Source organism: Lepidochelys olivacea (genome assembly GCF_965140295.1).
Source record: "Lepidochelys olivacea isolate rLepOli2 genome assembly, chromosome: 12".
Lineage (NCBI taxonomy): Eukaryota > Metazoa > Chordata > Testudines > Cheloniidae > Lepidochelys > Lepidochelys olivacea.
The window spans coordinates 32,893,897-32,908,921 of NC_140422.1; the positions used below are offsets into that span (position 1 = coordinate 32,893,897).

General features: G+C 41.2%; 1 protein-coding gene across 1 annotated transcript in view; it reads left to right on the plus strand.

Annotated features, from left to right (window-relative positions):
* PLCG2 (phospholipase C gamma 2) overlaps positions 1-15,025 on the plus strand; it is an 87,386-nt gene that overhangs the window by 41,599 nt on the left and 30,762 nt on the right. Inside the window, exons 6-16 of the mRNA XM_084644244.1 lie at positions 1,178-1,262; positions 2,061-2,144; positions 3,586-3,629; positions 4,919-4,991; positions 6,542-6,643; positions 6,835-6,953; positions 9,076-9,161; positions 10,229-10,349; positions 11,378-11,546; positions 13,520-13,624; positions 13,915-14,004. Of these exons, the coding sequence (XP_084500370.1) occupies positions 1,178-1,262; positions 2,061-2,144; positions 3,586-3,629; positions 4,919-4,991; positions 6,542-6,643; positions 6,835-6,953; positions 9,076-9,161; positions 10,229-10,349; positions 11,378-11,546; positions 13,520-13,624; positions 13,915-14,004 (1,078 nt within the window). The remainder of the gene's footprint in view (positions 1-1,177; positions 1,263-2,060; positions 2,145-3,585; positions 3,630-4,918; positions 4,992-6,541; positions 6,644-6,834; positions 6,954-9,075; positions 9,162-10,228; positions 10,350-11,377; positions 11,547-13,519; positions 13,625-13,914; positions 14,005-15,025) is intronic.

Below are 15,025 nucleotides of genomic sequence, written 5' to 3' on the forward strand. Positions count from 1 at the left end.
AACTGATATGCTATTTTTTTATCACAAAACCAGGGACTGATTTAAGGGCCATTGAATTTTTTATCTTCAACTTTTACAACATTTGCTACCTACTTATCTTTAAAAAGGAAATTTACTGTTTTTATAACAAGGTCAGTATAGTTTAGTCCAGGAGTGGGCAAACTTTTTGGCCCGAGGGCCACATCTGGGTATAAAAATTGTATATTAGGCCATGAATGCTCACAAAATTGAGTTTGGGGTGCGGGAGGGGGTGAGGGCTCTGGCTGGGGTGCAGCGCCGGGGCGGGGTCAGAAATGAGGAGTACAGGGTGCAGGAGGGGACTCCTGGCAGGGGGGTGGGGTGCGGGGTAGTGGGCAGGGCTCCGGCTGGGGGCGCAGCTGGGGATGAGGGGTTTAGAGTGTAAGAGGGTGCTCTGGGATGGGACTGAGGGGTTCGGAGGGTGGGTGGGGGATCAGGGCTGGGACAGGGGGTTGGGGCATGGGGGGGTGCAGGCTCTGGGGTGGGGCTGGGAATGAGGGGTTTGGGTTGTGGGAGGGTGCTCTGGGATGGGACCGAGGGGTTTGGAGGGTGGGAGGAGGATCAGGGCTAGGGCAGGGGGTTGGGGCACAGGGGGGTGGCTCAGGGGTACAGGCTCAGGGCAGCACTTACCTCAAGTGGCTCCTGCGAGCAGCAGCATGTTCCCCTCTCTGGCTCCTATGCAGAGGCACGGCCAGGTGGCTCTGCTGTGCGCTGCCCTGTCCGCAAGTGCCGCCCCCGCAGCTCCCATTGGCTGCAGTTCCTGGCCAATGGGAGCTGCGGGGGCAGCATGCGGAGCCCCCTGGCTGCTGCTACGCATAGAAGCTGGAGTGGGGACATGCTGCGGCTTTTGGGAGCCGTGCAGAGTGCCCCCAACCCTGCTCCGCGGCTAGAGTCCCGGAGTGGGGCAAGCTCCAGACCCCAGTAGGAGCTCAAGGATGCAATTAAAGTGGCTGGGCCGTAGTTTGCCCACCCCTGGTTTAGTCCAACTCCTAAAGAAGTCAGTAGACTTCTGTTGCACTTGGATTGATCTATGGACAGAGAATGTTTTAAAAATGTATCAATAATTCAACTTACGTGTTGATGAAAATGGTATACCGCTGGATAGTTGTAGGTTGCATGCATACTAATAGAATGCTGTTTTTGCCCTCTTGTTTTTCAGTATCAGCCTTAGAGAACTGAAGACCATACTTCCCTTAGTAAACTTCAAAGTAGGCAGCGTGAAATACTTGAAGGATAAATTTGCGGTAATTATCCAAAGCACCTGATGTCCAATATTTGGTGAAAATATGTATTGATTCTTACACACAGCATCTTGCCTGTGGCTTTTGCTTCTTATCATGTGAATTAATCTGATTTGTATTGGTTAATTTCAGAGTTTAGGTTTGAATGTCATGCAGAAGAGTTTTTTAATGATCTTTATTACTGGTATTAATATTGCAGTACTGTCCAAAGTCAAAATCAGGCTCATGGCCCTCTTGTCGGCACTGTGCAAATATATACGAAAATCTGGTCACTGCCTGTTTTAAGGGTAGAATTTACATTATGAATGAAGTGATACTTTTAGTTTCTCTTCAACATGAACTACTGTTAATAACTTTTGAGGCCCCTTTGCATCCCTGCAGGAACATTAAAGATCCCTTTATTTTTCCTGCTTTATACCTCTCTATTCTCCAAGTCCCAAATTATAGTTACTGGTACTCTGGATAATGAGCACTGAATGAGTCATTCTTGAGAATCTGCCAGCAGTCGTCTTAAGGGAGCAACTGGCTAACTGCCTGCTGGTACTCTGAGCCTGGGTGGTGGACAGAGATGAGGGGCAGGAACAGTGTATTACAAATTAAGATTCTGTTTGTTCAATTAGCATATTAATGTTTCTCTTAAGAAATCAATTAGCCATCATGTCAAAACAATTAAAGTAAAAGTATGGCAGCCATATGTGCCTTGGAAGACTATGGCACCTGGAAAGGGTATGTCAAATTTGTTGCTATACAGATATAACCTAGGATATTCCAAATATGCTGTTTAATACTTCCTCCTCACAGGAAATAGGAGCTCCCAAGGAAGAACTTAGCTTCGAACAATTTCACCTGTTCTACAAGAAAATTATGTTTGAACAGCAGAAATCGGTAAGCTCATATATAGATAGATACTATTATCCTGTCTGGTTTGAATAAAAGGTGAATTCTGATTTCTCCTCCCTTCCCCCACCATCACCACCATAGAAAAGCCCTCACTTACCGTATTGTATTTGATGTGTCTGTGACAACCAATGCCAATAACTGGATTCATAAAATAAATAGATAAGAAGTTTGTGTTGCTTCTTGGGTGTTTAAAAGGTGAAATTGTGCACACATGTAATGGGATTTTGTTTGTCATGTGAGTCTTTCTGTCTGGTTTGTAGGATATCCTTAGTCAGGTGCAATTAATAAATGTTAAGTGAAATACAGGTTTCATTTTTGCATGACTTCCCAGTTTAATTTATCCCATATGCCAAAGGATACTCTTTTATTTATGGCGCTGACATGTCATGATCACCAAATAATGACCACTGCCATTCTCACTTGTGTCTGGAGATGATACGTGAATATATTCGGTGTACTGCATGACATGCTTGTGACAGTCACTGGGATGTGTCAATGCCATGGAATTATGCTAGGGATCTATTTGGCTAACTATTTTATCACTACTTCCAAATGTTCATTCCATCCAGATTCATGAAGTCAATGGGAGCTGTAAGTGTTTAGCATCTCTGAAAATCAGGGCTCTTATTTAGGTGCCTCACTTTAAACACCCAAGTTTGAAAATGTTGACATAAATATCTGAATGCTAGTTTCTGTACATTGTTAAAACTGAAACCTTCTTTCCTCAGTTGTACATGGGCATGGTTTATTAGTAATTCTCTTTTTCAGCTTTGCAGATTAAGCATAATCATTGTAATCTAGATCTGTACAATGCTATTAAAAAGAACCATACGCTTGAAGTAAGACGACTTTGTTTTGCTAACCTTATTGATATGTCTCTTTTCATGATACTTCACTTAAACACTGTAAACAGAAAGAAGTTACTTAAAAAGGAGAGCATAGCACAGTATAGTGAGGTTATCTGATGTACTGGTTATCTGATTGTCCACACCTTTGGTGCACCATTTCAAGGAGACTCCTCATCTTGCTTAACTACTGTTTACAGCTAAGTTTCCCAAGCTCTGTACTCTGCTGGTCCAACCTGGAGGCCATTTAGTTTAGATTTTGTAGCCAGGTGACTAAATATGATACAAGATACACGTTTCCAGTTTTTCCAGACTATCTAGCAGGAAACTTGACTGCTTGTGTTTATTATGTGCATTAGCAAAACCAAGTTTGGCTGTGAATTGTGTGCTTTTACATGGAGAAGGCCTGAAGTGAAATCACGACACATGACAGCCTGTTGTTTCTCACCTTTCATTTTAACTCAAAATTTATTGCGCTACCATAGCTTGTATAAAATGCAAGTAGACATTTCTGTTCCTGCTAAGAGTTACAGATATTTCTGATTATTGTGTGTCTCTCTTTTCCCCCCCTTCCTCTTAAGATTCTTGATGAATTCAAAAAGGATTCTTCCGTGTTCATTCTTGGGTGAGATTTCCTGTTACTATAATTTTGTGCATGTATGCGTTAGTTATAACACTGCAGGACTTTGCATACCCAAAGTTTTCATGGAATCTCAAAGTCCATTCATATTTTTAAGTGATGTCACTGTTCTCTATTATGATATTTTCATTAGTGACTAGAGGTGGCATATCTTGTTGCTCTGGTATTCGTTAAGATGAATGAAAATTTTTCATATACCGTTTTATACAAATTTTAACATCTCACATTTTAAGGCACTCTTCCTAAAATTCTGACTTCAGTGGAAGATTTCCTGAGTAAGGACAGAGTAAAAGTGTCATAAGGAAGCTGTGGATAATAGCCAACACCTTGCCCACAGATGGATTTCAGTCGGAGGTGCTCATGCTTAGCGTAGGACAGAAGTTGTCTCTGTGTTTTCTGATGGAGACGTTTTAATTTTTAACTGAAGAGGTGTGTGGTGCATGGACTTGACAGTAGCAGGGCAGAATTCTAATCCCAAATGATGTACTGTCATTGCATCTCAGTTTCCCTGTCTGTAAAATGGGTATAATATTTATTTAGGGGAGTTGAAAATTAACTGATTGTACAGCATGTTGAAGAAATGAGATGCTGCAGCATAAAAGGGACAAGCATTGCTGCTATTATGCTTTTCTGAAACTAGTTTATCATAACTTTGAATATTACATCTACAATTTTGTTTAAAACATTTGAGAAGTTCCATTAGAAATGGTTGCCTTTTAATATAGGGCCCAATTCTTTAGCCTCCTGGGTAGAATTTGTAGAACTTATTGGGACTGCTGGCATCAGGTTTTGGTTTTCCATGTCAGCTCATCCAATAAGTATCCAGAAGAAATGGCTTGTGGGATTATGGCTATGCAAATAATTTACAATAATAATATTTTTATAGTGCCATAATTAAGCTGCACAACATCCTAATGAGATAAGTCAGTGTTGTTCCCACTTTACAAAAGGGTAAACCGAGAGAAGTTAAGTAACTTGCCCAGGGTCACAGAGTGAGTCATTATGAAAGCTGGGAGGGGAACCCAGAAGCTCTGATTCAAAGTCTTCTGATCCAGATGCTAGACAGTTGCTTGTGGGGCCTGATCCAAAGCCCATTAAAGATAATGGAAAGACCCCCTTCAACTTCAGTCGATTTTGGATAACGTTGTAAATTCATGATATAATATATTGAGTTCTCTACTATGGCTCTGACTTAAATGATATTTGATCTACTCCCCCCCCTTTTTTTTTAATGAAACATTTTTTCTAAAATTTTTCCCTTTCCTCTGGTCTAGAAATACTGACCGTCCAGATGCTTCCGCAGTTCATTTGCATGACTTCCAGAGATTTTTGCTACACGAGCAGCAGGTGAGAAGGTTATGAAACTCTGAATTCTTCCTCACCAAGGCTCAGAGCGTTATGTATTTTTCAAAGAGTCACAGTCTGACATACAGAATGACTGATGATAATTGGCATTGAACCTTGTGGGCTAAATCTGAGCATTGGTCTTAATGATTAAGATGTGATCTTTCATTGAGCTAACGTTTTTCAACTGCACAAACAACAAAAAGGTGTGCAAATGGATTTTTCTGGCCTTTGCTAGGCTGCTAAATAAACTGAGGTGGTTATTGACAGACATCATGTAGATGTCAAGGATGATATCCTGTCCCCATTGTGGGTGAAACCTTGTAAACCTTTGGACTGAAATCCTGGCTCTGGCCTCATTGTGGCTGACACGATGTAAATGTTTGGGATGGTGTGCTGTCCCCACTGGAATCAAAGAGAGTTTTGCCATTGACTTGAAAAGGGTCAGAATTTCACTCCTGATGGGTGCTCTCTTTGAAGAAGTTGCTGTGTACTTGCAGGCAGTTGTGTTCAGTGATCTGGGAAGGGGCTTGTCTTCATCTGTAACAGCTCTGATCCTGATTCACAGACAGCATGGTTTAGTTGGACTGATAAAATAATTAATGAATTAAAAAAATTGTAGGCAAAAGATTCACTAAAGGAACAAAGCAGTTCATTTTTGAAGCTGCCTGTTGTTTACAGTGTGCATATTCTACGTCTTTGAAAAGTTTGGAGGTCTTCTGTATGTTTAAGCTTTATGATGTTCCACAGCCCCTTCTGAACTCCAGGTTTGCAAATTTGTTTGGACGCTCATATCAAACACAGAAGTTCATTGTTCCCATGCATTCCCTGTATGGGAATACCTAATATCTTTTCCCCTACAAAACGATGTTGAAAGAGCATAAAGGTTGCAAAGTCAAGCACTCAAAAGTTAGGAGAGACCAGAATGAAGATCTTTTCTGTCTTCAGTAGGGCCAGGATTTCATCCATATATAGAGTACTCACCTGTGGCAGCCTAGCATTTAGACAGAGGGCATCTTAGATCCCTAAAACATCACATAGGCTTTTCTTCAGCTAGGAAAGACATTATCTTTTATTTTTAAACTATCATTTATTATTTGTAATTTTTTTTATGCCTACGAGCTGAGTCACTGACCAGAGCTTATTGTGCTAGGCCTGGACAAACATTTAACAAAAAGACATTCCTGACTATCCTTTGGGGGAAAAAAGCATGAGCCTAAATTACAGTAGAAAAATTCAGTGAACTCAAACAGCTAGAGAGGTTTGTAAAAGCTCCAAATATTCTGGTTTCACCCGGTACGTGATCTTAAACACTGATTTTAAATGCAACAGTAGCCTGAACCACTGATAGTCTTTCTTACTGTCTGGGTTCATCAAAAGATGCAGTTCTGTTAACTGTAGGCAGTTAAGAACGCTGTTTAGTAAATCACTGCTATAGGTGTCTGTCTGTCTCTTTTGTATTATATAATATATAATTTCATTCACAAAATCTTATTACCTTTTTTGGTAATAAAATAAAACAACTTAAATGATAAACTTTTCTTAATTTAAAGGAATCTTGGGCACAGGATCTCAGTAAAGTCCGAGAACGAATGACAAAGTTTATAGATGACACTATGAGAGAAACTACTGAGCCCTTCCTCTTTGTAGATGAGGTGAGATAAAATATTTTCTCTTACTCTATATACATTTAACTTTCTCTTCTAGTTCTTTGAAATTTAGTTTGCTGGGCAAATCCCCCTCTATTAGCAAGAGAGCAGTTTCTCTAAGCTCCATTGTTAGTGTTATATTCTTTTCTTTTTTCTATTGAATGCATTTAAATCCATTCTCTTTTTTTATGTTTTAGTTTCTCACTTACCTTTTCTCAAAAGAAAACAGTATTTGGGATGATAAATATGATGTAGTAGATGCTCAGGATATGAATAACCCTTTGTCCCACTACTGGATTTCTTCCTCTCACAACACGTAAGTTTCCAAAATCTTTATCGTCTCTGATCAGACAGACCTGGTGTATGTTAAGAGAAGCAAATATTAATTTAAGTTTTATGCCAGGGGTGCTCAAACTGGATCTGTGAAGGCTTCCTGAGAAATTGCATCTGATAAGATTCACTCAGTTATAGTGTCAGAAAACACACCCCTTCCCTCCATCTCCTGCCCCCAACAGAAGAGCACAAGAAACTTTGTTAAAAGAATGTAGTCCAGAAGCTGAGCTCAGACTGCCACAGTGAGCTTCCTGAAACTCCTTGATGCCAGAAGATGGCGATTGAATGACTGCGGGTGCAAAATTTCATGCTAATGAGGGAGTCTCCACTCCTCCTGACACCTACAGCCCTGTTCAGTTAGCCTCATTACAATGCCTAAAGAGTCAAATCCTGCTGGCCACATGTAGCAGGATGTTTGCCTGAGACTGGGCTGCAGAATTTGGGTCAAAGTCCTCTGTCAGAGAGTCTCCCTGGCACACCTTATTTACCACGTCATTTCACTGTGGTGGGTTGTATTTACAGAGAGATACCGATACTCTGAGCATCACCTGTATTACAGCATTTTAATCTGTTGGGCATGCATATGTGATTATAAACATCTAGAGAAAGGTTATGATAATATTTTGAGTTTATATGTTATCTGCAGTTACAAAAGAAGCGTGTGACAGGACCTGGAATAGAACCCTGGTGTCCTGGCTCCCAGGCTGCTTCTAAAACCAAGATAATATGTAATATAACTTTAACATGGTTGGATCATCTTGAGGAAACTGTCATCCTCCTTTATGTGACCTGAAATGTAGCAGAACTGTGGTGGTTGTGCTGAGCAAGATGGGGGAAGAGCAGGCTGCTGGTGGGGGTGGGAACTCTGGGCGAGACCACAGCTCTGTGACAGTTTACACTGCAGAAGGGGGTGACTCAGGGAAGAGAAAGCATGTGGCTAGTGGATCTTGGTACAACATGTTTCCACTGGTCAGGAACTAGCCCTTTTTATGGGAGACAAGGATTCTAGCAGAGAGGGACCATATGTGCCTCTATACCCAGGCATGTGGGAGCGGAATTAAAAGTAACAACCTTCAACAACCTTCCTTATTGTTTGTTACAGTAGTGCCTAAGGACCAAGAATGGGGCCCTGTTGTGTTAGGTGCTGTAGAGAGTATTAGATGGTCTCTGTCCCAGACAGCTTACAATCTGAATAGACAAGACACACACAGCATAAGGGAAGTATAACACAAGTAGAGTGAGCAGTTTGATGGCAGCAAAAGGCATGTTTGTGCCATATTAATTTTTTGAGGTGGGTTTACTTAGGGATCAGCTAGATGGAAAGAGAAGAAAACCAGGGTGAGGAGGTACAGGTCAGGGGAGAAGAGGGTAAGGGGAGCAGGTGTGGAGTGAAACTGAGGTGAAGAGACTGCGTAGGAGTGGTAGGGAGAGAGGGGGACGGTTGGAGCAAACAGCCAATCGGCACAAGGCAGAGAAAGCTTGGTCAAAACCGTATAAATTCTCTGAATTGTTGTAAGGCTCTCAGTACTTGTCCTCTGTGAACTGTGACATGCAAACTGCTAGGCCAGATACAAATCTATGTGATGGTTAATTTTCATACTTAAACAGTACTGGATGCAACAACAACATAACAAACTAGAACGTTCATTCACTGGAATGGGGAATTTTATCATCTAACATTGTTTTAAAAAAAGAAAAAGTGGAGAAAATATCCCAAGGAATTTAAATAACATGTACAATTAAAAAAAAAAAAAAAAGGCTTGTGAAGTGTATAGGGACCTTTCCCTTTCACTAGACAGGTATGCTGTTTGACCTGGCCTCGACTTGGTGGAGTTTGGATATATTGTAGAGCTATGTTCTACTCTACAAAAAGCTGGCAAGGGGCAATGAATGAACTCTTGGAAATTCTTGCTAACTGATCCATGCCAAGGTGCTTTAGCATCTGATTCAGAGGAGTCCACTCGCTTCACAGAAAGTCAAAAATTCAAGTATTCCAAGCCTCCACAATAGAAAAAGATTTAACATTCAGAAACTCAGCAACAGAATATATGGGACCCTTTTTGGAATTGTTGCCTTCCTTCTGATGGTCTCTCTTTACTGTTCAGATACCTCACAGGAGACCAGCTTCGAAGTGAATCTTCCACAGAAGCTTATATCAGGTGCCTTCGAATGGGATGTCGATGTATTGAGTGTGAGTAACAAGCTTGTGGAGTGGTTTGTGACAGGAATGCTTTTGTTCTCCACCTTTGCATAGCTTCCTGTGGTTGCTAAGCACAGCAAAACCAAAACTTGTTGTTTTTTAACACAAAATTATTCCTCTCTTTTTGTTTAAATGATGTGTTAACTATTAGAACCAACATTCTTCAGAATTCCATCATTTTCCTGCTCTTCTTTTATTCCTTTGAAGCACTAAAATTCAAGCAGCTCTTTTAAAACCTATTTGAGTGTGTACACCAGAGATGAAGCTACCAGAATGACCAAATTAATTGGTTAAGCCCCAGCATGCCCTTCTCCAGTACATCTGTGATAGAGGTTTGCAGCTAATTGTTTTAATTACCTTCATGCATATTTTCTTAATTTAGACAAAGCCACAATCCCTCTAGATTTTTATGTTTTGGTGTCACAAAATTCATATCTGCCCAACTAACTTTTTATAAAAGTTAATTTCACCATGCTCTGTTTTCCACTAACTGCAAGAAAAGAGCTTCTTTAGTTCTGCTCTTGTGCATCTTACAGAAGGGTTTGGCCAGAACCTCATGATATTTCACCACTTCAGTCTGGCCACTGACTCTTTGTTGCACTTATTGCTATTGCTTCTCAGTCCTAATTACAGGAGTCCCCCGTCTGCAGTTGTTTACTCTGATACTCAAGAGTTTATCTTGAGTAAGGACTTCAGGACTGGGATCAAGAAGACTTCACAGGACAAACTTTCAGAATCTCTCTTGGAGCAGCATATTTGCCACTTTGAACTCTGGTGAACACTAGTAAACCCAGAATTCAGCTGCCTAAACTCCTACTTTTCTGTTCCTAGCTGTGTGCGCTTTTAGAACCTCCATACTGTATTTTTTTTATCACCATTACTTCATGCAAACTTAACCTCCTCTGTGAGGGATATAAATCTACTTAGCAAATCATTTTAATATAACATAAAAGTATATGACTCATTGTAGGAAACACAGTGGAGCGCTGAATGTGTGTTGCATTCTGTATATTGGAGTTATTTAGATGCCCTCTTCTTTCTTCTGTTGTCTGCTGTAGTGGATTGCTGGGATGGTCCTGACGGGAAGCCGATCATTTATCACGGATGGACACGGACAACAAAAATCAAATTCGATGATGTGGTGCAGGCAATCAAGGATCATGCATTTGTCACATCTGAGTGGGTTTTTGTTAATTTATAAACCTGGTTTAGAGGATTTTAGAACTTTCCTCAGGAGAAAAGGAACCTTTCATATTTGGTTAATTGAAAAGGCCAAGGTGCCTGTCTTTTCCCCATTTCCCTGCTTGAGATCTTCTCTATAAAGATGAGTTTGCATCTGTAAAACTTTAATAAGTGTGATTTTTAAAAATACGAGAAGTGGAAGACAGAGCATTAGTGAGAGGGAAGCTCATAGCCCCAAACTTACCGTCGTAGATGAGGTTGCAGCTGAGGAGATGGGGAATCCCTGCTCATGCTTCCTGCAGTGGTAACATGGGCTGCAGCAGTGTCTCAGCTCTCTCCTCTTCAGGCCCTTCATTAAAACACCTTTAATAGGAAAAGTGTTATCTGTCGGCAGGGAAGGGATAGGAGGGAGATGGGGCTACAGAATCCTTTACTCCTCACCGTGTAAGGTAACTGGCTGGCCATAGAGGAGAGAACAAATTTCACCCTCTTGTGGGTGGGACAGGCTAGGAGATCTAGGAGATGACGTACTTCCCAAAGCTCCCACTGGGGTTGTTGCTGTCTACATGAGTCTGAGCCTGTACTCAGTAGCTGCAATCCGGCACATCATTATTTTGGTTGGAAACACTTCCTGGATGGGATTTTGGGAGCTCGATAATGAAGAAAAGGCATGTCTTAATATTCAGGGTGTTCCAAGCCTCTTTTCTGTGGTTGGCTTACTGAGCTGCATGGGTATCCTCACCACGGATAGACATTCAGCTAACCATGTACAGTGCACATAGAGGTCCCCATGCTTCAGACGTGTCAAACCATCAGCATGGTGAACGTATCGAGGACTGCAGTGACACTTCCTCACACTGCTCATGTTTGGTGGTGGTGGTGCGACCCAGTGATTGTACGTCTGTGGACTTGCCCCAGAGCCACTCAGTCCTCAGTTTGCTTTGGATATTTTTTTTCCCCTTTCCTGGCTTTTTTAGATGCAGAAATTGAATGCAGCCTCTGCCTTTCTGTTCCCTTCTACCAAGGTTCCCAGTGATCCTGTCGATTGAAGAGCACTGCAGTGTGGAACAGCAGCGCCACATGGCCAAAGTATTCAAGGAGGTGTTTGGGAATCAACTCCTAATGAAGCCAGTCGAAGTCAGTGCAGATCAGCTGCCGTCGCCAACCCAGCTGAAAGAAAAATTCGTCATCAAGGCACGTGTCCTTTCTTTCAGACTGGATCTGGATACTAGAATATTTGAAAGCAAGTGGATTTAATGCAAACACTGTTAATCTATTTTAAAAAATAAATATTTGGCAAAATTTAATTACAAAAATGAACAGCATTGTCCTGAAATAAGAAACTGAGGGTAGAACTATAGCTTGGCATAACAGGTTTTTCAGATCACTGGCAGTTTGGGGGGGGGGGGGGAATGTGGGTTGAACTGAAAATAATTCTTTTGTGAAGGCAAATATTTTCCCCAGCAAATTGAAAAGTTGAAAAAAATAATTTTGTGTCAAATGAAACATTCCATTTCAGCAAAATTGAAACGTTTCATTTTGATTTCAACCATTTTTAAATGATTTTGATTTTTTAAAAATAAAATTAAAGGAAATTTTGAAATTAAGTAATTTTGAACTAGAAAATTGAAACTTTTTGTCTCTAAACAAATGTCAAAATGAAACATTTTGATTTTTTTCTGAGATTTTTCTTTTCCCAACTGAAACAATTTGGCAAAGTCAACACAAATTCATGCAACATTTCAGTGTAATCAAAAAATCTACATTTTTTTGATGAGAAAATGGTCGAAAAATTTTGCCCAGCTCTAGTAAGAATCCTTTCTGTCTACTTTGTGCATCATATGCCCTGTCCAGTTCCTCTTTCAGAAACTCCTGTCATAAAATATTGCATCTACTGCCATTTCATCTGTTTAACCTTCTTTGGAGTATCAGTCACATTGGTTAGGTCTTCACTTCGTTTTCTATTTGTGCAGTCCTGTTCTATCCCTTTACAATATATCTCTGTGTCACACTGGGATGCTCTGAATCTTTGCTGTATCTTTTTTCATTATAGCTGAGGACTTTGTTCCATATATCATAGTTGAGATTACACACAAGCTGAAAACTCTCTTCTCCAGGGTACTGGCATATGCTTTGCATGTACTTTCCATCAGCCAAAACTTGGTCCCCTGAACAAAATAAAAAGCTTCATGTCTATATTTGTACAACAAGAATCCTCTTCCTCCCCCATCTGTGAGCACCCATGTAGTTCCTTTGCTCCCAGTAGGTGGGATTTTGTAATTACAGACCCACTAGCTGTGCCCTTAAAGTGCCCACATCATGCCTGAGTCCCCACCTTCATCCTCCCAGTATTCTCCCCCCCTCACCCCCACCACTGCTCTAGAGAGATCTGCCATGGAACACTTCTCTGTGGCATGCATGTGGCCTTTTACCCCTTGCACAGTAGTATTGTAGTGGTGCTAAAGAGGTTAGGGCTTTATATCCCTATGTGGAGAAGCAAGCAGGATTTGGTCACACTGAGAAATAATCACCCCTGTTTCCTTCTTATAGTCCTTTTCCTGTTTCCTCTTTAATTTCTCTCCTTTTACTCATGTTCTTTTTCTCTTCACCTTGAGGTCTGACAACTACTCCTCTTTTATCTTCATTCCTTCCTTGCCACATAAAGGTCACTTAACTTTCTGTCTTCTCTAATGAATTGTGGACTCTTATCAGAGTAACTGATCCTCTGTCTCCCTCATTTGAAACTTGCTGTCAGGAAGTTAGAGGAGCACTTGGCTCATCTATATGGTGAGCTACTGCCAGGGTGTAAATCTATAGCACATCAGCATGCTGAACCTTAATGACTCTGTGTGGACATTGCTACAGTGCAGTGCAAGCCCTCGTGTGTGGTTCTCATTGCATTGTAGCAATGTCCAGTGTGTGGCAGGCTGGTGCACTGTCGATTCGCACCCTGGCTTGGTGCACACTAACTCACCATGCAGACAAACCCTCAGGTTAAATTTGCAGTCAGTGGGGAAAACTAATGTTTAAGACTGCATGTAGCCTCCACTCTCAACGTCCAAACAAAGGAGAGACGCTCGAGAGGAGGGGTGTGTCAGATAATATTACCAAGATGTTCCAAGGTGATCTGACCAGGCTTACGTATGATTTTTATTTATATTTTTTAGCATAAAAAATTGGGACCAAAGGGAGACATAGATACGAACCCAGAAGACAAGAAAGAGGAGAAAAAGCAACAAGGAGAACTCTACATGTGGGATACGATAGAACAGGTATTATTTCCTAGATATTTGCTGCAGTTTGTTGCAAGGTTTTTTAATTTCTTTAGCATTTGAGATTTAAATGAGCATTCTCAATAGCAGTAGGGAAAAATATTTGCTCTTAGCTGACCCAATGTGAGTATGGAAAAGAGACGCTGCGTAAGATGTTACATTGTTAAATTACTACTTTATTATTACAGCTTCTTGGTGGTGGTTAGGAGTTTCTATTTTTATCTCTTTAATTTTATGGATAGAGTTGTCGTCTTGTGTTAACAGTTTTAACACTTGTCTTTGTGTTCTAGACATGGACTCGGCACTATTGTGCTATAGCAGATGAAAAGCTCTCGTTCAGTGATGATATAGAACAGAACGCTGATGACGATTCGTCAAAGGTTACTGGGCTTTTTGTTGTTTAAGTTTATTCCTGTTACTCTAATCCCTTGGTAAAAACTAGCTAAATGTATTTTAGTGTCCTCATTAGGCTGGAGAAATTAAAAATCATCTAGTTTGTTATCCCAAACTTCCAGAAATGAACACATTTCCATCTTCCTCACTTCTGCTTTAAGCCAAATAGAGAATTCTACCACTATGGGTTTCTGAATAAAAAAGGAGAGATGCACTGAAGTTCTTTTCTGCTTATATGGAATAAGTTTAAAGGGAATTGCAGTGCAGAATGATGTGGGGTTACTCACTTCATAGTATTAAATACAACTCCTGTCTGGTTTGAATACTTAATTATATACCAGGGGTGGCCAAACTGTGGCTCGTGGGCCACATGTGGCTCTTTTACCATTAAAGTGTGCCTCATGGAGCCCCCCTCTCCCCCCCATTCTCCACCTACCAGACTGGGACTGGGGGTGGGGTGGGAAGGGAAGCTCGGGACCTCTGCCTTGCAGTGCGGAGGGGGGTGTAGGGCCTTCTGCCCTGCGCAGAGGGGGGGCTGAAGCCCGGTCCTGGCAGGCACCTCCCATGGAGCTGAAGCCCTGAGCCCCAGCAGGTGCACCCTCGCTCTCAAACTTCTGAAGATTGTCATATGGGGCTCAGAGGGTCAGTAAATTTGCCCACTCCTGGTATATAGGAAGAATTACACTGTATAAGGGAGTGTCATTCTTCCTTATCTCTTGGCCAATGGGAATTACGTGCTCACATCAAGAGAATAATAAAATATTCTTTTCTCCCTTTAATATAAAACCAAAGGGAGATGAGTTTTACATGAAGCTTTTTGACATGTAAGGTCAAATTCATCCTCTTAAACTGCCCCTGCAGTGTTTACAGATGCATTTGTTTGCAATTCACAAATCATTTGCACGTGCAATTGTTCAGTGGAGGGTCTGTGCCAGATAATTGGGTGCACCTGCAGAGGTCACTTAATGAAAATTTGGGTCTTTATTAAGCACTTTGATAACCCAGTTT